The sequence below is a fragment of the Podarcis pityusensis genome (genome assembly GCF_964106645.2).
Source record: "Podarcis pityusensis genome assembly, chromosome: 5".
NCBI classification, from domain to species: domain Eukaryota; kingdom Metazoa; phylum Chordata; class Lepidosauria; order Squamata; family Lacertidae; genus Podarcis; species Podarcis pityusensis.
This window is the reverse complement of record NC_138032.1, coordinates 58971401-58992207: the sequence shown is the minus strand read 5'-3', so window position 1 is coordinate 58992207 and position 20807 is coordinate 58971401. Positions and strand designations below refer to the sequence as shown.

Here is a 20807-nt window from a genome sequence, read left to right as displayed (position 1 = left end):
TTAAAAATTGACTTCTGAAAAAAGAAAGCAATGAAGTTTATCAAGAGATTTTTCATATGAAACACTGTGCAGCACTGTACAAACTTTAAGCATTATTATCACCATCAGTTTACTGGACACCTGTACCTTTAATTGCTTCCTATGTTGTGAAATACACGTGCTGATGTTCTTTCTGGCATGAAAATAAGTGAGCAGAACACTTCCATCAGTTCAAGTTTTGTATATCAGCTGTTGAAAGGTAAGAGAGCAAGGGCTTTTTGTTTTTTAAAGGGGGCAACCCTAATTAATAGTACTGTACAATCTTATAATGAAGGGCTGTTTGCTACTAGCCTTTCTTCTATAAAATAAAAAGTACATGGGCAGTTCTAGAAATACTAAAAAATATATTGCAACTACTGGCAGGCCATAATGTTTACCAATTACCTTTGCCTAGCAGAAATGAAAAGGAGGGTGTCAGCCACATGTACATTCCAGAAGATGGACATGGCTTTTTGAAGCACAGTTTTAAAGACTCGATGGGCTTTGGTATGCCTAAAGTTACGTACACTATATCATGTTGAGTGGGTGACCCAATTTGTTTTACAGTGTCGAAGTCTAGTTCACTGAACGTATCATCTGTGCGTGCACAACAGCTGTCTGAAATGTACACACCTCAGCTTAACTGCAGTTTGGAAATCAGATGGTTTGAGGAAAAGTACATCATAAACACTTGAGTATTTCTCAAGAAGCCATGGGCTACAGATGGATTGTGGCTAATGTCATTGTGTAATTGGCTTCAAACACCAATAGTGTGAGCATATTGGAGCTGAAGTAAATATGTATACAGCCCAACTCTGAATATGCTTAAGTAAACCGTGTTGGAAACAGGGACCAACTGCAGTTGCTCCATAATGAGGGGAAAGCACTCCATATTCTAGGAATCAGACCTGAAATTGAAAACTTACTGAGCTGTGCCCTAGGCAGGGCACAGTTTTCTTTGTGGCTTGGGCCTGCATTTCTTCCTTTGCACACAAGAAGTCTTCATTTGAATGATCTGAGCTAAACAATAGTGTTGCACTCCACCCTGGAGACACCCCATTCACCAAGATGCAAGATTCCAGGAGTTCCAGGCAGAAATCTAGCAGGTGAACCTTTCAGCCCCAAAGTCTGTTCAATAGCCTCAGTTTTTGTAGTGGGAGTCAGTCAGGACTCTGCCTTCCCAGGCCAGGTGGGAAAGGTCTGCCAGGCAGGGAACAGGTCTTCCAGGACTTTCCAGCTAAGAATGAGAGCTGGAAAAACCCCAGTTCTAACCCTCATCAGTGACCCCATGGGAGGCCTTTTGGAAGCCACCACCTCTTGAGTTTCAGCCCATACAATGCATAGAATAATAGTAGTGATCTACCTTGAATGTAAGGATGACTAGGATTGAGCTACATGGCCCATGCAGTTGTGAGCCTCATTCAGGCTCTATAATTTAGCCAAATGATTAATTCAGCACTCACTATGGGTGACATGATTTTTGATGCAATTCAGAATAATGACAGGCGTGATTTTTTGCTTTTGCTGAATGTAAAAGTCCATGTTAATCTTGGCTTCATTAAAAAAACACTGAGTTGGTAAATCAATGATTAAAATCAATGATTAAAAGCACAGAATAGTTTGTAACAATTGTTTTTGAAATTTAGCAAATAATTTGCATCACTGAATATTGAAGAGCGCTATCCATTATGTGATAGATAAGGGTAACGTAGCACATTTCAGAATAACTTCAAGGAAATTATTGGTACCATATATATATATGTGCGCAAATATTTAGGAAGACTTATTTAATATTTTGGAACAAAGCAGAGCACTTGCATCCTCTTTTTATATATGTGTGCAGCATGGTCCTCAACATGTCTACTCAGATGTCAAATTTTGCTCTTTAGTAATACAGGGATATAAATAAGGAATGCGAATAGTTCTTATTAGTTAGTTAGTTTGTTTATATCTCACATTTTCCCCACAGCTGAGAGTCAAGGTGGTTTACAAAAAAATTAAACATGGGTAAAACACAGAAAGCTAAGAAATAGTTTAAAAGTTCTTAAAGTTTAACAGAATCAAAACAATATAAAAACAAATTATTAAAATGCAGATATTAAAACAGCACAACACTATAAAAAACCGTTTCCATAAAAACAGTCAGTTCTCAAAAGCCTGTCAGAATAAAACAATATTCACCTGCGGGCAGAAGGACAATAAGGAGGGTGCCAGGCTAGTTTCTCTTGGGAGTTCCAAAGTCTGGGTGCAGCCAAATTTGCATCCCCATCAAATTTTTTACATTTGTACCCCATCTTTCATTCATGGAGCACAGAGTAGCTTTTTCTCATGATAACCCTGGGCTGCAAATGAATTTGATAGATGGTGAGTTCCATGTCTGAGCAAGGATTTGAGCTTTAGGTTTCCCACATCCAAACCCATCATCACTCACTGCTTCCAGATTGTGTCCATGTGACGCTATATTAGGCCAGGTTCCAAAGAACAGCAAAACAAATTATGTAAGCCCAAGAGGAATTTTATATTATTATTTTTTTCTACCAGTGGACCTCATCCTACATGAGGCATTTTCAGAAGCAGTTTACAAAATGGTCAGGGTGATAGGGTCATTTCTTCTAAGAACACCGCTACATTTCCACTAGGCTAGGCTGACCTATCTATGTCTCCTCAAAATTAAACCTCATGGGGTTTAAAGGAGCTCACTTCCAAATATGCATGTACAGGATTACACTGCCTGTGTGGTTCTTTGGATTCCAACCTTGGTAAACTTATAGCACAACCCTATTCATCTTTTCTGGAAAGCAAGTCCCACTTTGTTCAATGGGGTTTACTCCCTAGGATGTATATGTGGGTGAGAGATTTCAGCCTAAGGACCAAATAGTTATTAGTCTGGTAAAATACAGCTTTTTTCTGGTGGAAAATATAGATTATGTAACTCTGATAAATTCCACTATTTTTGTTCCTGTCACCAGTAAGAATTCCAACAATGCATTCTAATTCTTCATAGGCATTCAGGGGTGTGTGTTTTTTCCTCCCCATCTTTCTCCTGGTAAAATAAATAATTCCGGTCTTTATTCCAGTTTTAGTTTATAGGTTATGTTGTTCTTTACATTTTACTGTTTGTATTGATTAAACTAGTGACATTACCCTTGATTTACACTGAGTGGGAGACTAATCAGGCCATTTTTCATTTCGTTTTGAAATTTTCTGCAAAAAAACCAACAAACAAATAAATAAATGGTACCCACACAGAAACAATCAATATATCTTTCTTTGTTTTGCCAGGGTAATGGAAGCTGTAGAAAGCTAACACTTGAGGCCCTCATAGCATGTTTCTGGCAAAGGCCCCACTGTGTGAAATTGGCTTGTTCTAGCTGTTTTTTCTTTTCTTTTCTTTTCTTTTCTTTTGCAGGATTTACAAGGTATTTCATCAAGAAACCATAGACTCACAGCATATCTTTGCTTCACTCACAGCAGAAAGAACTCGTTTTATTGAGTCCTGCAAGTTTTGTTTTCAATATTTCTCTACCAGTCCTCTCTGTCATACCAAGAGCGCATTCTCAAATTATAATTGCACACAGACATTATTCTGTAAGGAAAACTGACACTGGCACTGATCCAGCTTCAGATCCATTTTTTACCTTTGAATCAGTTCTACTGAATGCAGTGCGGCTTGCATCTGAGTAGGTATGCATAGGTGTGCACTGTCAATTATGCTTTCATATGTTGGATTAGTGGATCCAGATGGAGTGGGACAGAGAGATGCAAAAGAACGCTGGGCTCTTACACCTTTAATAGTCATGTAGCGCAGGGAATGGCTACGTAGAAGCACTTGTGATGTAAGTTACACCCGCTGAAATTCTATCTTCTACACAGCTATTAAAGGCACAGAAGCCCTGTCCTCTCTCACATCCAGCCAGTGGAGATGCACATCACATAGAGCCTATCAGGTTGAATGGGAACCAAATACACACCAAAATGCGTATCCCTATCTAAATGTGTATATCAGCTGAACAGGTAGCCTTCCTCGGTGGATCGTGTTGATTGAATCTGGAAAGTCTTGGGGTGGATCAGTATTAAAATAATCAAGTTGCTGTAGCACTGTCTACCGCTATAAAAGTTCACTAAAATATGATGTAGTAGACAGAGCTGATAAGACAGCTAAGAATCCAGTTTTCCTTTAATGCCATTAAATGATGCTGATATTTTATTGTAGATTTGTCCATTTAATGCCGTCCTTGTTTAACTTCAGATCTCTTGTTGCAAGAAATTATTAGAACACAAAGTTAAAAATACATATGAAAAAACCCCTGATCAGGCCATTTATACATCTGGTTCCTTAGTCTATAAAGGAAGACCATGTACTATTCTAAGTTTTAAATATATACTTTGACACAGATACATGAATCAAGAAGCCACTATTAGGATTGACTTTCAGAAGTTTTTGTAAGTCAAGGTTCCTTCTCTCTTACCACCAGAGAACTCTTGGTAATTATCTGCTGAACTTAATCACACTTCTCTCAAATGACTAACAGACCAGTCCAAAGCATGTTTACTCAAGAGCAAGTCACACTGACTCCCAGGTAAGGATGGATAGGATTGCGGTTTTGGGTTGTGTGCAAATAATTTTCAGGGTGATGTTCTCATACTGGTAGGTTGACCATCCTTCCTGAGCCAATTGTTGGATTACATAAAATAGATGGAGTAAGGCTTGATAAAGCCTCTTTGCGCCATTAAAATGTGCACTGTTCAGCAAGAAAACAAACGTGGCATTGCTGTAGGGTGGTGGTGGTGAAAGGGCAGCCTTGCAGTGTTTTGTTGGGGAAGAACCATTTAGCAGGGAAGATAAGTGAAATTTAAGTTAGCCTAGAATTTACACTGGGCTTTTTGTACAGGTTAGGTTTAATTGCATTCCACATTTGTGTGTTTTAAGATAGCAACTGCCACTGGTTATTTATTATTAACACTAGGATTTAGAATTCACTTAGCATAATACAGCTCAAAATACAAAACAGTCATTTCCCCCAAGTTCAGGAGCACATTTGGCATAATATTCCCAACAGCGCTAAGCTTACTTCCTTATGAGAACAAAGGCTGGGACTGTTGCCAGCAGATTCCAGGTCGGTATTTAATAGTAACTGTTTAACAAAGAGTTGCATATTAAAGGTGGGAGATTTTTGATACATAGATTTTTGATTTTTTATTTAAATCTCATTGGAGTTGTTTCCAAAGTTTAAACTGAACACTTTTACTTTCTGTTTCTGAAAGGATCTCGTTTGTGACACTTGCATTATATATACACAGCCTTTGTGGTCACTTTGGTCAAAGTATATTGAATGGCCAGGCAAAGAAGAGAAGGAAAAAGTTGGATTTTTAAAAAAGAAAGAAAAGAAATAGTCTTTATTTTGTTTTTAAAATTTATAAATCACTTCTCTGCCAACAGGTGGTTTAAAATTTAGACCACCAAAGGAGTTGTCCAGATCAACCACAAATCCGAATTTCCTCTGTCATGCATGATATGAGTTTGATAGAAAGAACAGGTACTCTATTGAGCTTGGAGAGCAGAAGACATAAAGAGGGTCAGCTAATGACTTTTTATTGGAACAATCTTGGTATCATCTTACTGACCTTGTATGCATTACCAACCTAATGCACTGGCAAATGCTTTGCTAATCATGGTAAATCAACCATGCTTTGCTAATCATGGTAATCCAAGCCATAAGTAGCACAAGCATCCAGAAATGGTCCCAAAATGTACAGGGTGAGTCTTTTAAAAGAGGCCCTATGAAACATGTGTACTCTGTATCCACGGGGCCTCTTTTGTAGGACTCACCCTGTATATTCATTCTGCCTTAAATTCACACATACTATCCTTCCATTTGTACTTGTGTATGTATCTTAAAACATCCAGGCAGCATAGAAGGCATGTAAAAGGGATATCATCCACATGAACATGGCTTCTGTTCATGATTTTCTGGACAAAAACCTAGTAACATTCCATAAGACTGCGCATCACTTCCGCTATAGCTATAATAGTAAGATGAAGGAACAATACTCCTATTTTTCCATGTGATTGTGGTGCTGTTAGATCAGAGGTTCTCCTCCAGCTTTATCATGGCAAAGCTCACCAAGCCAATATTTAAAAGGCTTGAATGTTTTCCAAAAACAACAGGGCCGGAAAGGCAAAGTTGCAGTGGTCACTCCCTTCTCCTGTGCTTAAAGCAAGTGAATCAAAGGAAAACAGAGGAAATAGGTTTGCATGGGCCCACAGTATATAGATTGGCAGAAGGCTGCCAAACCGAAAAGAAAAGGACAAGAAAGAAAACAAAAAGAGAGAGTTGCCAAACACTGGCAGTCTACGCAAAGGTCTACTGTACTCACTTGCACTGTTTGGAAGGCAGATGGAATCACAATCTGCTTCTTGGCCCATAACAATGGGAGCTTAAAGTGGCCAGTTTTCAAACATACAAGCTGCTTAATAATTGGTCTTGTGGCATTTTGCACTCAACTTGTCAGATCTGGTAGTGTGTGTGTGTGTGTGTTTAATGGTACCACATGTATAGTTGTTCAGCTGTCAGGGTTTCTGTCAATGGTGACAATCAATGCACATTCCTTCCTCTCCTTAAACGCTCGTGCCTGTTGGGCTTTTGGAGTTGTTTTCCCTTTAAAAGCCTTTGCAGGTGGAGGATGAGTGTGCTTATCCATGATAACCCTCAGATAGTATTTATACTTTTTAAATGGGTGGGGAACATTTTTCAGCGTGAGGGCTACGTTGTGGGCAACCTTCTGAGAGCTGCATGTCAGTGGTGGACAGGGGAGAAAAGCAGGGGGGGAGGACAGCCAAAAATGTGGGTAAGGTGGGGAAACAGATGTGACTCAAACCATTGTATAATAGGGTGCATTCCACCTAGACCCAAGTCAGAGATCCATGCAGGCAAGTAAGCAGGAGGCATTACCACAGTTCAAAGCACTTGACAAGGGCATGGAACAGACTGGAGAGGTGCCTGACATAGGGAGAGGGGGTATAGCCTGAAGAGAGTCCTGAGGGCCAGATAGAGTGGCCTGCAAGACCACATTCAGACCCTGGGTCTGAAGTTCTCCACTCGTGGACTACATGTTCTCGCAACAGTGCCGCATTCCCTTTTAAGACTCCTTTTTTTTAAAAAAGAAAAACACCAATAAAGCAGCATTCGCCAACTCCCATTGGCATGCTAGTTTGGGTGAAGGCTGTTTTAAAGAATGTGCCTTGCCCTCTGCTGCCCCAGAATAGGCAGGCAGCAGATTCCCCCTCCTTGTTGTGTTATGTTACGCCACATCATTTTTAAGACCAGCTCCAAGAATTGGAAAACAAGGTGCTTTGTGACATCACAGAAACAGGTATTTCCCCCCACCCACCCACCCACCTCAAACTGCTGGATAATATGAAGGCAGAGTGAGGAACTAAGATTTGTAGTTGCCCATTGTGATGTCAGGCAGATGTTTTTGGTTGAAATGTTTGCTCCATTACGACTGTAAACAGAGAGTGGTTTGCAAAGTGCAATTTGGTATGTTTTCCTGAAATAATAAATCTGCACTGGCACTTTTAATGTATAAATCCTATTGGAGTTAATGTGCACACTTTTTGGGTCAGAGAGGAGACAGCAATTATGCTTGGCAAGATTTGTTATCTCCTCTGCATTACCAAGAATCACTGAAAATAAATCTAGTCAATTCTGGTTGTGGTGGTGGTTGTTTTAAAAAAAGTTATGCTTTAAGAGTACCCCTCCTTCAAATCGAGCACATACTGCTGTCTGAGGAATGCAGCTACTTGAAGTGAGCACTAACATGCCTCTTGCATCAGTGGAAATGGATATTGCAATTGCTGTTTTGAAACATGTACTCAAATACATTGGGAGTTTTATACTATTTTTCAAACTGCCAAGTAGATAATGTCAGAATATTTCTGAAATGGGATACTAACATCAAAATATACTGCTCCAATCAGCAAGCATCAGGCAAAGTAGAGTATAAAACTATAGATATAGGAGACTACTAGCAAATTTCCATTTCCATTTCCTATGTCAACAGCTTCCCAACTTACCTAGTAGATTGTTTTATGTTTTCCAGGCAAATTCTCTGTAGACCACACGCTCTATGTTCAACTCTGCATTCGGAGCTGAAAAGAATTAGATATGCTGTAGTTTATGAAATGGATGTTTATGAAAGTACCCTTTGTTTCAATGGCTTCAAAACCTGACATGAATTCCAACTCTGACAGCATAATGAGAAAATAAGATGGTCATAGCAGTGTCCCAAATGTAGCCTTAACTATTGAGGTTCTCTTGTTGAAAATGCAATTCTCTGTCTAGATGTTTATGAATGTCTTCAGTGTCTCTTCTTTTGATAGGAGTTCTTTTTTTGCCCGTCTTTTACAATTCCAAAATATGAAGGGAGAAAGCTGCTGTGATATGCAAGATATAAATGCTGTGGGAGTTGCACCTTTGGCCCAACAACACCCCCAGTTGCATTACGTTAGCTTGTCTTTCCTTGTGAAGAAACTGCATTTCAAGCTAACCACTTCTGAGAAGGTGCAAAATATTATTTTAAAAGTAAAATAGCAGATTAATTTGCTGAAGATCATGCTTTCAAAACAAACCAACCCACACCTTTCCGCAATTTATAGCACAATCACTTGTATGGCTACTGGAAAAAAACCATCTCCATTGAGTTCAATGAGATTTGCTCCCAGGTAAGTGAGCATAAGACTGCAGCCTAAGAGTGGCTTCCAGTACCACACATTGTAAGAAAGCAGCTATAAAATGAATTACAGTGTTCAAGACTACACCTTATGTTTATTCATAGCTTATAGTTTTCCTCTAACAGCACAAGGGTGAGAGTTTGCCACTAAATACTGTGCTATTCACACATTTCTTCTCACATTATAAACCTTAAAATACATTTTGCCTTGCTCTGGATTTCATGCTTACGTGTCTGTGAGGACAGTTTCTTGAAATTATTTATTTGCATTGCTAATCACACATGCATGCATACAGACACACTAATAATAACTCTCTAATGCCGCATTGATATTATTGTACCACAGAGGAACTACAAGTTTCTTCTTGTCAATGTAGCAACTTTTACCAATCAGCTGAGTGAATTATTCCAATAAGGTTTGGGTTTGGATGGAAGAGGGACAATGGGGCCAGATAATCTTTGATGATCTGTGGCAAAATTCTAAGGCACATTTTCTGTTAGCGAAATTACAGGTAATGGCCCATGAAGGTTAAAAAATAGTTGGATACGATAACTCGCCCTTAACCACCATCATTCCAGCCAGAGAGAGGGGCAAGTGAGGGGAAAACAAAGGGGCTGTGGCAGGGCAGAAGTAGGGTCCTCTGTAAGGAAGCAGTATCAAGGGAAGCAGGAATATCATTCTCTGGAGATCTAATATAGGGTGGTGGATATGACTGTGTCTTGGCCTGCCAGCTGCCTCCAGCTATAATTGAGCCATATATCTGCATACTCAAATATTTCAAAATACCACAATCAGTCAGTGACCTCCTATCAGAAACTGAAACAGCACCTGACACTTATTACCAGCTAGGGAAGTTGAGGTGATCATCACATTATGAATGAGGACCCAACAGATGTCGTTGGACTACAACTGTCCTTATGCCTGACCACCGATCATGCTGGCTTGGGCTAATGGAAGGTGGAGTTCCAAGATCTGGAGAAACAGATTTCCCATCCCGGCTGTGTAGATTGGCTGCAAGTGAACATTAAGCTCCCAGCTGACAACATGAACCCAGAACCCAGTTGTCAGAATGGTTTGACATTTACATAAATGCATCCTACATTCAGATATCTGATTTAAGTGCACATAAACTGGCTTCAGTGGTTTGTATCTGGTGTTAGTTGTTGCCATATTTGACACCGACAAAAAGAAATCTTCTGAAAATAAAAAAGCCAGAAACCCATATGATATTTAAGATAATGTTCTTTTTATAGACTTGTTCTCATTCTAGTCCTGTAAAACAGCAAGAGACTTTCCAAAATGCTCCAGGCTATAGAAAGCTGATATTACTCTTAATTGTTCCATAATGCCAGTATTCTACAGAGAAAATTAATAAAACATCAATGGACAGCAATAAAAAAGTCCAGAATCTTTTTTTTTAAGTATTATGGTTGACTGAAGAAAAATTGGGTCCATAGCTAATGAGAAGGAAAATGAATATGTTGAGAGGGGCAGAATGAAGCTTATTGTACTAATGGTTTTGATAAAAATGTGAACATGTAAGTAGTGTGAGAAAGGCAAAAGAACGCTTTGAAAATTATAGGAGCTTGCTGGTCATATAGAAGATAAAACTGTTTTTGACACATTGCATTTTCAGGACCCTATTTCCCGAAACCAGAATAAACTGATTGGCAGATCCATGTTGACCCACTATGTTCAGTGGAGCAGCTTACTCGCAGGTAAGTTTGCATACTTGCATAAATCTATACTTGCAAACCTTATTTCATAGTTTAAACTTGTTTATATCTTTAGTGTAGAGCTTTGCATATGCAATAAGCGCTGCATTGCTCTTCAGCACAGCAACTATAACATTCTGAATGCCAGAAAAAATATATGCAAGGATAAACTTTTTATGAACTAAAAAGTTAATTTGGATGAACTTGAACTGAACTGGTTCATTTTGTAAAGGGGTGAATTTGAAATGCAGCTAGTTCCTTTACGGATATAATGATCTTGAACTAGATTTAATTACTTCTCAAGAACTGTGCATGATTAGCACTGATGTATAATGGTTCATTCAAGCAGACTGTCAAGGTTACTGTTTAATCTGCTATACTAAGCTCAGCATTTTCAGGACCCTATTTCCCGAAACCAGAATAAACTGATTGGCAGATCCATGTTGACCCACTATGTTCAGTGGAGCAGCAGGGGACTGGGCACCTCAGGCTGAGCTCCTACTGCCCACCATTTGCCCCAGCAGGCTGACATCAGATTTTAGTAGGTGCACCCTTGTTCATCTTGATTCTAGGTGCTAGAATTATACTGCATGATTTGCATTATCTTCCACATGGTGACGTTTATGGCCTTGCTCATGAGGATCTGGCTTAGTGCACATCTGCTGCACCATCCGTGCCAGTCTCTTCATTTGCCTGAAATAGTAGCAACCTATGCATAACCTAGGGACGCGGGTGGCGCTGTGGGTTAAACCACAGAGCCTAGGGCTTGCTGATCAGAAGGTCAGCGGTTCGAATCCCTGTGAGGGGGTGAGCTCCCGTTGCTCGGTCCCTGCTCCTGCCAACCTAGCAGTTTGAAAGCATGTCAAAGTGCAAGTAGATAAATAGGTACTGCTCTGACGGGAAGGTAAACAGTGTTTCCATGCGCTGCTCTGGTTCGCCAGAAGTGGCTTAGTCATGCTGGCCACATGACCCGGAAAAACTGTCTGCGGACAAACGTCGGCTCCCTTGGCCAGTAAAGCAAGATGAATGCCACAGCCCCAGAGTCATCCACGACTGGACTTAACTGCCAGGGGTCCCTTTACCTATGCATAGCATGGAAGCCTCTTTTGCCTCATCCTTGGGATCTTGACTGAGCTTGGGTGCATGGAAAATGTGTTTCATGTCTGCAGGATGACTATATCACATGTAGCATGGATCAGTGTGAATTATTATTACCAGTAAAAATGGGTACATAAAGTATTTTTCCAACTGTAAAAATTACCAGCATCATCTCCTTCCCTACCCACCACTGCTGCATCTTTAAATATAAAATCACTTTTCTCACATATTTGTGTTTGATGTTATGTTTTTAAAGGAATATCCTGTCAATTCTGAAACAGAACTGTTTTATGTTGCCACCGAATTGCTTTGATCTCTAGATTAGAACTGATGAGCTGTAGCTTCCTTATTGCTGAAGGTTGCCAACAATTACTAATGTCTGTTTGTTTTGAGCTTATCAGAACTCTAAAAGAAAGAATAATGGCAAAATGTAGGCATAGAATGTCCCAGCATGAATATGGAGCAAAAGAAAATCAGTTTCCTTGTGTTTATTTTCCTAGGATTCAGAATTGATTATTTGATGCTTGCAATAAACAACAGAAGCATGCATTCACAAAGCTGTAAATAGATAATTTGGAACCTATCTAGTCCTTAATGATGCAACCAAATGTGATTAAAATTATGGGTTTCACAGTTCCATTTCTACACCAAGACAATGCTAATTTCCCCATTTATAATATCTACAGTATTGCATACAGTTTGCAGTGGCGAAGCCCCTGCTATTTATTGGCTAAGCTGGTGGTGTAATAGTGTGGAATGTTCACAAATGTTCCAACTTTTCAGGGAACAAAGATGTCAGATTGTTTGCAATCCATCTTTTGTAATGAAAGAAAAAGATTAAAGTAGGAACAGGAAAAGCTTTCTGGGAAGATAGAAGAATGAGCAGAAGTTCCAGGAGCCAATACTAAAATAGTATTGAGGCAAAGCCTCACACAGGGACTAGGAACAGGAAAAACAGTACATCATAATCAACATGCAATAACCAAAAGAAGTATGCTTTCATAAAACTGAAAATAAATAATTTGGAAGCTCTCTAGATGGCTGCTCCTGACATCTGAAGCAACCCTAAGAGGGCAACCGAAGCCCAAAACTAAAACAAAAATTGGTGGCAACAACTTCACATGTTTATTTTACCTAGTCAGATAATTCCACAGTTTCAGCTTTCCACTCAAATCTTTATTTGCAGTGCAATCCTGTACAGGTCTACTCAGAAGTGAGTTCAGTTGGGTTCACTCCCAGGTAAGTGCTATAGGATTGCAGCCTTAACAACTCTTTAGCCAGAGTTCAGTTTAATTTCTGGTATTTTGTTGCTACCATTGTTGTGCGTATGCATGAAACATACATTTATAGTAAAATTCCTGTATTATACATTCTAGGAGTCATAACAGAATGCCAAACATTACTAATCTCTATACCCTGTTATTTTTACAGATTATCTCAAGGTCTGTGGTATGTAAAAAAAAAAAAAATGAAAATGTTTATGAGGACTTTTGTGGGTATTCTGTTTCAGAGTTGAGATTTTGCCAAAGGAGGCATGATCTTTGACTGCAGGTTTGTGCTTTCTCTTACCCAGTAGCTAAACCCACTCTCTTTCTCTGACACCACCCAGAATATTTAGTCCATAGAGACGCCACTGTCTCATCCAGTTTCCTAATTTAGACTGAGGGAGAAATTTGCAACGGGAATAGCTGGGGGTGCTTGATATCAATCCTGTGAAGGAAGGGGATGTTGGTAAAGTTAGCATAATGGTGCTGATAGCTTTTTAAAAATTAACCTATTCCCCTCAGAGGTAGCTGAGCCACTGTTTTTTGTTTTTTTTTTAAGATTAATTACTACTCAGATTCACTAGTGTATTGCCAGGGATATTATGAAGTAAATAATATGGCACGATGGGGTGAATCCTGAATTACTTATCCCAGGCCAACTATTATGACAGAAGAAACTCTTGTTTCTAAACAAGTCATGTTAGTTCATGGAAGTAAAAAAAACAAACAACAACACAAAACCATACACACAAAAGTGCTATCTTTTAGCAGGAATCTTTTGAGATCCATCTGATAGCGATTGCACTGTGGCAAAAGATTAACCTCTTGAAACATGTTTTACTCTATCACACTAATTAAACCCTTCCATTCTTAGGGGGATAAGGTGCCGTTCTTTAATTTTAATTGTTCTCAGAGCACATCTGCGACTTTTTTGTTGTGGTTGTTATCGTCATTCCCTCGCAGCTAACACTTGGAGCACAGGGAATTTTCGTGGAAGGAGTAGTCCAGCAGCTGCACAGCAAAGGAAGAAGAAGAGCTGTGACGAGGAAGCGAAGCTCTAAGCAGGCCTTGCTCATTGATTTCCTGGGTGACCTTGCTCAAGCTTCTTCACCTCCTCATGCCTCAGTCAGCTCAGCTGGAAAATTGGGTAAAGAGCGGGGAGTATTGGGGGAGAAGGGGGGAAAAAACATCTTGGAGTTTGAAACTGAAATCTCTCTGTTAACTCCCCCTCCTCCCTCCAAAGTGAGTGCAGTCATTTTACACAGATGTAATTGCTTGTGCACTGCACACCAATCATTTTCTTGAGTTTCATGGCACAAGGGCTGACATTCCGTGACATGTTAAGGACCCATGCAGTCCTGTGCATTCTCTGTGATAATTGCCTTTTTTTCTGCGCTGAAGTTTTATATCACATAGCGCAAGTTAATGGGGCTAGGTCCACTTCTGTATTCTCTAATCAAAAGGGCAAGGATTAATAACAAATCTAGAATCATAGAATTGTAGGGTTGGAAGGGACCCGAGGATCATCTAATCTAACCCCCTGCAATGCAGGAATCTCAACTTGATCATACATGGCCGATGGCCATCCAACCTCTGCTTAAAAACCTCCAAGGAAGGAGGGTCCACCACTTCCTGTGGGTGTCTGTCCCACTGTTGAACAGCTCTTGCTGTCGGAAAGTTCTTTGTGATGTTTAGTTAGAATATCCTTTCTTTAACTTGAGTCAATTGGTTCAAGTCCTACCTTACAGAGCAGGAGAAAACAAGCTTCTTCCATCCTCCATGCGACAGCCCTTTAGATTTTTGAAGATGGCTATCATATCTCCTCTCAGTCTCCTCTTTAACAGGCTAAACATACCCAGTTATGTCAACTATTCCTCATAAGCAGTGCTTTTTTTCTGAGGCTACTCAAGGGTACATAGTACCGGCATCTTTCCCCCCAAAATGTTTAAAGTATGGCACTGACTGTAACAACTTGATGGTGTGCACCAGCACTATTTTTTACAAAACAAAACACTACTAATAAAACTTGATTTCCAGACCCTTTATTATCTTGGTTGCCCTTATCTGCACAAGTTCAAGCTTGTCAATATCCTTCTTTAATTGTGGACACAGTATTCTAGGTATGGTCTGCCAAGGCAGAATAGAGCAGGACTATTACTTCGATTGATCTGGATGCTATACTTCTGTTGATGCAGCCTAGAATAAACTGCTGCATCACAATTTTGACTCTTACAGTTTACTAAGACCCCTAGATCCTTTTCACAGGTACTACTGATAGTACAGGTGCCCTCCATCTTATATCTGAACAACAACAGCAATTATTGTTGTTATTAGTATTATTTTACTCACTGAAGAAATGACTTAGAAGTTCTCCATGTGTGCTCCACACAAAAATAATATATGCTAAAACATGCCAGCAGAGTGTGAACCAAGGATTCCCAAACTGTGGTCCCTGGACCACCAGTGATCCATGAGCTTCAGGTGGTCTGTGGTGTATTTGTAAAAATACAAATCATACAGTATTTAGCACAGTGAATTACAAAAGCCAGAAAAATAATTTTGCCAACCCTGGCTACCACTTCACTGGATATTGTTGTTGCTGTTGTTGTATTGTAATGTTTTATTGTGTAAACCCCCTGGGATTATCACTGTTTTTTAATGAACAGTATATAAATTACCTAAAGAATATTGGATAATTATTTTGTTATGTGACCATTTTAAGTGATCATCCCAGAGCAAGTTCTTCGTAACCATTCATAAGAATAAAAGTTCCAGCTAGGCCCAAAGATTTGTCACAGCTAGTGTTTCAGTTTCAAAATAAAAGGGGGGGGGGAGTATTTGTTATATACCATACTATTCCATCTATAAGATGCCCCCATGTATAAGACCCACCCCCCATTTTTGGGACTCATTTTTAAGAAAATGAGGGGAGATGGCTCAAAGTTGTTGAGCTTCTCCCCCCCCCCCCACAGCTGCAGGCAGGAAACAGTTCCTAGATCGCTTCCTGTGTGCAGCAGCATTGGGGAAAGTTGTGCTCCCACCAACCGGCTGGCTGGAGGGCGCACCGCTTCTCTCCCCCCCCCCCCCATGGCACTACCCGTGTATTGGACAGCCCCAGTTTTTTGACAAGATTTTTTAGTCAGAAAACCTCGTCTAATACACGGAAAACTGGTAGATCCAAGGACATTTAATGGCTTGTGGAAAACCACCCAACCAGCCATGCCTGGTGTGTATGTTTCAGGTAGTCCCTTATTAGCTCCATCCTCTTCCTAATTTCATAGTATTTGTATTGGGCAAAAGCCAGCACCTCCAGTTTGTGTCGATGCATTTATATTACAAAGGGCCTGCAGATCTGACCTGCTTGACTTGGGAAAATGCACATTTCCTCTTCCTGTAAAATATTTCTCTTCCATCTACAATCTGCCTTTCATTTTTTCCCCATATTTGGGGCAGGAGATCGTGTCTGCCGAAGGCTAACTTTATATGCATGTCAAATAGCGTATTTTTTATGAAGTTAATGCCCAGATAATTATTGGATAAATCACACTCTTAAGTGCCTCTGTTTTTCTTAGAAAATTATGGGGATGAAATAACGCCAAATGTATTAAATTAAAGGTTCGTATGCGGAGGCAGATTTTGTACTAGCATAGTAACTTCCAAGCCATTGTGGTTTAAAGTGAGTCCCACATTGCAAATTGGGGGATGGAGGGGGACAACTCTTGTTTGCTCCAAATGAACCTCTTCTACAATGCAGTTAGCAGGTACTGGGAGTTCAATCTGGGTTGAGAACCTGGCATGGGCTCAGGGACAGCAGGTGAGATCTACTACCTATTCACCCCACACTGCGGTCATGAGCCACGCTGGGTACCCAGCACCTGCCATTTGCATTGCCAAAAAGGATCCATTCATTTCAGTCAGCAGGACTCTCAGCTGAAGCCGTGTGCAAAGCCTTCCACCTGTGGAACAGGGCTTCCCCCATCTCCTCCTCGTTTGCACCACCCAAAATTGGCTCTGGAGGGGGTACAAGGGAACCCCCAGAACATTGCAGGGTGGGGAGGAGGGATGTTCGGTCTGCCATGCTGAAATGCTTGTGCAGACAGAATGTTTGTCACAGCGTGATGTTGAATTTTTACCTAGGGATTTTACCTCCCACTGTCCACTTATCTGGATTAGGCCTGCAGTTTGTGTTGGCTGGAGAAGAAGAAATGCCAGCATGCAAGTTTGAGAGGAAGGAGGGTGTGGGGCTGCGAAGGAGAAACCAGCTGGGGGACTGAATGGCAAACATCTGAGGGCCACCTCTCCATCCCCTTCTTTAAAGGATTGCCGGGATGCTCACAATATTACTGCGCACTGGACTGTGGGTTCTTCTGCAAGGATCTGGGATTGCTCAAAACACCAGCATATGAACGGCATTTTGCTTCCTGTAGAGTGCAAAGGGCATAGTTCCTTCTTTAGGGTGCTTTTGTGTGGAGGGGGAGAGATATTTATTGGGATTAAGAATTTTTATTTTGTTTGAGTACCTCTTCCAGGTAAATCAATAACTTTTCTGTTGCATAAACTTCTGAATCCACCCTACATCTCATCTAATTACTTGGATGCAACAATAATCTCCTATTGCTAATGTGATGTAAAACAAATTAGTGGTCTTCCCCCCCCCCCACCCCTCTAATGTATTTCTTCACAATAAAATAACTTGCTATTTCCTATTTGCTATTGGAATGCAATTCTAAAAAATAAAAATCTTACACTGTAGAGCATTGCTTTAGATTTTATTTCTCTTTATTGGTCTTGCATACTTCCCTTTTGTCACCATTCCACAAGACACTTTGAAACACTCTCTAATCACTTGGAGCTGCAAATCCTTGGTATCATAAAACCATGAAAGAAAAAGATGAAACAATTCCCGATTAGGTCATCTAGCCCATCTTCTTGCCAATTCAAGATTGCTCCATGGATCTGGACAGTTCACATGGCCAGGATAGACTTCCTGAGCTGACGTAAGAGTCACAATGCTATCTCAGACCACTGATACTTGGAACAAAACTCAGACTTTGCTTCTTTATAAACTGATAGAGGTCCTCTTTCATGTTCATGTCTCACCAGAAAGGAAAATATATCACACACAACATATTGCTAGCGACTGATTCTGCACAATTTCAAGACACTGGTTTCCATTCTGCACACAATTAGGCTGCTTACATCCCTTGAAGATCAATGAAATTTAAGTAGCCTAACTATGAGCAGGACTGTGGGTATGTCTAAGCTACATCAAAGGATAATGAAGTAAATCATCCTGTAATTCTGTTGGTTCTGAATCTGTGACATTGATGTTCACCGTAATTACAATATTTACCAACATTAATATCTAATTTTGTTGCTTTTCCGTTGTTTTCGTTAGCATCTTAAACTATGTTTTAATGATATATCGCCTAGACTCATAAAACCCAGTGTGTGCCTCATTCAAGTCAGTTGTAAAACTTTTTTTTTTTTTTTAAATTTTGCCTGGAACAGATCACGATGCAAACAGAAGATTAGAGGAGGTGAAAATATAATTGACCTAATTTTTGCAGTGATAATAACAGGGAAGCATGGTCTAATCATGCTCAGTTTCTTGGTTCATCCCAATCTAACAGTTCTTTCTCGTCTGTTTGCAAAATACTTCCCTTCCACCTGCTGGGATATTCTGCTATATATGTTAATAGCGCTGAGAATTGCCGTGAAGGCAGTCCTGTTTGTTGTTCAATTAGGCTAAAACCAGTGAGGTTTTAGTGCTCTTGTCGTTCTTTTCAACATGTGGGTGCCTTCCCCCCCACGCCACCACCACCTTCAAAAATTTAGCATTACCTTCATCACAGTAAAAAGTGTTTCTTTTAAATCTGGAACAAAGAAGTAACACGGCAAATTGAAACGATGTAGATGTAACTACAAAAGAGCACATTTTCCCTATGTGCATTTGTAATTCCTACCCAGTTTAAATGAGTCTTATTATGCATTCAGAATAAAAATGGAAAATATACATTATGGACATGTACATGAGGTAGCATTTCTTCAGGATTCAGAGATCACACATTTAGCTCCCTAAATATGACTTATTTATTAAATTTACACACACACACCTTTCTCACAAAGCAGCCCAGGGCAGCCAATAGAACAGGAACCTATCTGAAATCAGTGCACCAGTTACAAACTGGTAATATTAATGATTATTTTTTGTTTACTGCATTGGTATTCTTCTACTCAGCCCTTTAGCAGGGAACCTCTATGAGATCCTTATACACCCTCCCATCAAGGTACTTGCTCGACCCAGATCTGATTAGCTTTTTACACAAAGTATTTTCAGACTATTGTCCATTAATATTGTAGTGCCAGAATCTGGCCTCAAATTCCTCACAAGTTTCCATTGCTAAAAAGGCTTCAATTTTTCTGCTTCGTTCTCAGGACACTTTAGAATTTTGATAGGTGTCTGTTTTTGAGCTTGCTTTATTCTGTGGTGGCCAAGTGTGATGGAGCCAGGAAGTCTGCTCTCGGGGCCCATTGATGAGGCAAGGTGAGGCAACTGCCTTGGGCAGCAGTTGAGCGCACTGCATGTAACCCTAACCCTCCCCTTGTTCCCAATGTAGATCTTCACTCCCCTCTTCTTCTTTGGTGGGACGCACCATTTTGTGGTTGGCCTCAGGTTTCAAAATTTCTTGTGCCAACTCAGTCTGTCTGTGCTATAGACCAGAAGCCCCCATTGTGTGTATTGGCCTTTGGTGAGTTGTTGTCTCTCATTCTTGGGAGTGGGTCCTCTCTCTCTTATCTAATTTTGGGAACAACAGGACTGGCCTACCTTATAGGGGTGTTGCAAGGATTTCAAGATTATGTCAAACACTTCAGAAAAGTATTATTATGTGTGTGAGATCCATTCCAGTAAATATGTCTCCGGCACTCAGCTTCCCTCATCCTGAGAAAGCTTCATGTTCACCTCAGGGTGCCTTCCTCTGGACTTCATTGAAGTATGGTCACCCAAGAAGGCAGCAGAGTTCAGAGTGCTGGTGAAATGATTTGTATCAGAAAAGGAGAGACTCTCAAGAGTAAAAAATGCACAAGAAAATTCCTGCACCCCACCCATGAGAATTTCAATGAAATTTACTCTCCCCTTAGATAACTTTTGGATGCAATTTCTTTTCTCTTTAATTTATATAGAGATTATTTTTTTTTGCGGCGGTGGCGGGAATGCAGGAGAAATTTCTTTTTGGCACACCACCAGTGAATATTAGTATTCTTTAAAGTGTTAAGTTTGGGGGTAGTGTAAGGTAGCCACCGTTTATCTATCTGTCATCTATCATCTATCTATCTATCTATCTATCTATCTATCTATAGCTATCCATCTCCCCATAACTGGCATTTTATTGGTAAGTATTGTTCAAATGTTGTATCAATTAATACAACTGTTCTTCCTCCTCTGGTAGGTTTTGAAAGCACCAGAGCCATAAAAATCTTTCACCCCACAAGCATTTTCCTGCCACGGCTCTCTATTTGCAGCTGCATTACAGAATTCCGTCACAAGCTTATCATGGCTATAATTAAAATTCTGTGCAAAGCAACCTGAAGATCATCAGATTCCAGACATTCATATAAAATCTGTTGCTATGGGAGCTGGTATTGAATGGCAAGGTAAAGGGGGGGGGGGTTGGGGTGTGTGGAAATCTGTAATGTTACATTATGTTTGCCCTGTTCCCACTGGAAGGGCCCTTAAAATAAAGTCGCCTTTTATCTTTGCTTTCTGAATAAACATAAAACTGGATTTTTAGCGCAAAATCCTGATTTCAAGGTTATTGATGCCAGACTAAATTAATACAGTCTGTGCGATAGCATACAAAATCCTCAGCAAAGCCAGGGATACTCCTGTCTTTTGAATGCTTGACATTTGTTTTTCATCATGAACTTAAAGGTCACCAGCTACAGATGAATCAGGATACCTGCCTGAGTTTACAT

General features: G+C 40.1%; 2 protein-coding genes across 5 annotated transcripts in view; one reads left to right on the top strand and one right to left on the bottom strand.

The window, feature by feature from the left end:
• Positions 1-3966, bottom strand: part of MGMT (O-6-methylguanine-DNA methyltransferase) — a 171061-nt gene extending 167095 nt beyond the window's left edge. The window contains exon 1 of one of the 2 annotated variants that reach the window (XM_081007222.1): positions 3657-3966. In XM_081007222.1, coding sequence (XP_080863348.1) covers positions 3657-3817 — 161 coding nt within the window. In that variant the 5' untranslated portion in view covers positions 3818-3966. The remainder of the gene's footprint in view (positions 1-3656) is intronic. The other variant, XM_081007220.1, reaches the window with a different exon arrangement.
• Positions 155-20493, top strand: LOC308477985 (uncharacterized protein). Of its 3 annotated transcripts, XM_081007219.1 has the most exons (6): positions 4204-8582; positions 10389-10470; positions 12752-12804; positions 12997-13014; positions 13794-13977; positions 16968-19532. In XM_081007219.1, the coding sequence occupies exons 1-6, from the start codon at positions 8364-8366 to the stop codon at positions 17102-17104; spliced, it is 693 nt and encodes a 230-aa protein (XP_080863345.1). In that variant the 5' UTR covers positions 4204-8363; the 3' UTR covers positions 17105-19532. The 3 variants fall into 3 exon arrangements, 2 of the variants coding, with proteins under 2 accessions (XP_080863345.1, XP_080863344.1); XM_081007218.1 differs by lacking the exon at positions 16968-19532 and having other exon boundaries at positions 13794-15482; XR_013986776.1 differs by lacking the exons at positions 4204-8582; positions 12752-12804; positions 16968-19532 and adding exons at positions 155-238; positions 20282-20493 and having other exon boundaries at positions 12997-13977.
• The last annotated feature ends 314 nt before the right edge of the window (positions 20494-20807 follow it).

Bases quoted from the DNA above. Each gene is read 5' to 3' on its own strand.
- LOC308477985 (XM_081007218.1), top strand. From the start codon at position 8,364: ATGTTTATGAATGTCTTCAGTGTCTCTTCTTTTGATAGGAGTTCTTTT. The intron at 8,583-10,388 runs GTGCAAAATATT...TTGCATTTTCAG, and splicing joins AGCTAACCACTTCTGAGAAG to GACCCTATTTCCCGAAACCA. The intron at 10,471-12,751 runs GTAAGTTTGCAT...CTTTATTTGCAG, and splicing joins GTGGAGCAGCTTACTCGCAG to TGCAATCCTGTACAGGTCTA.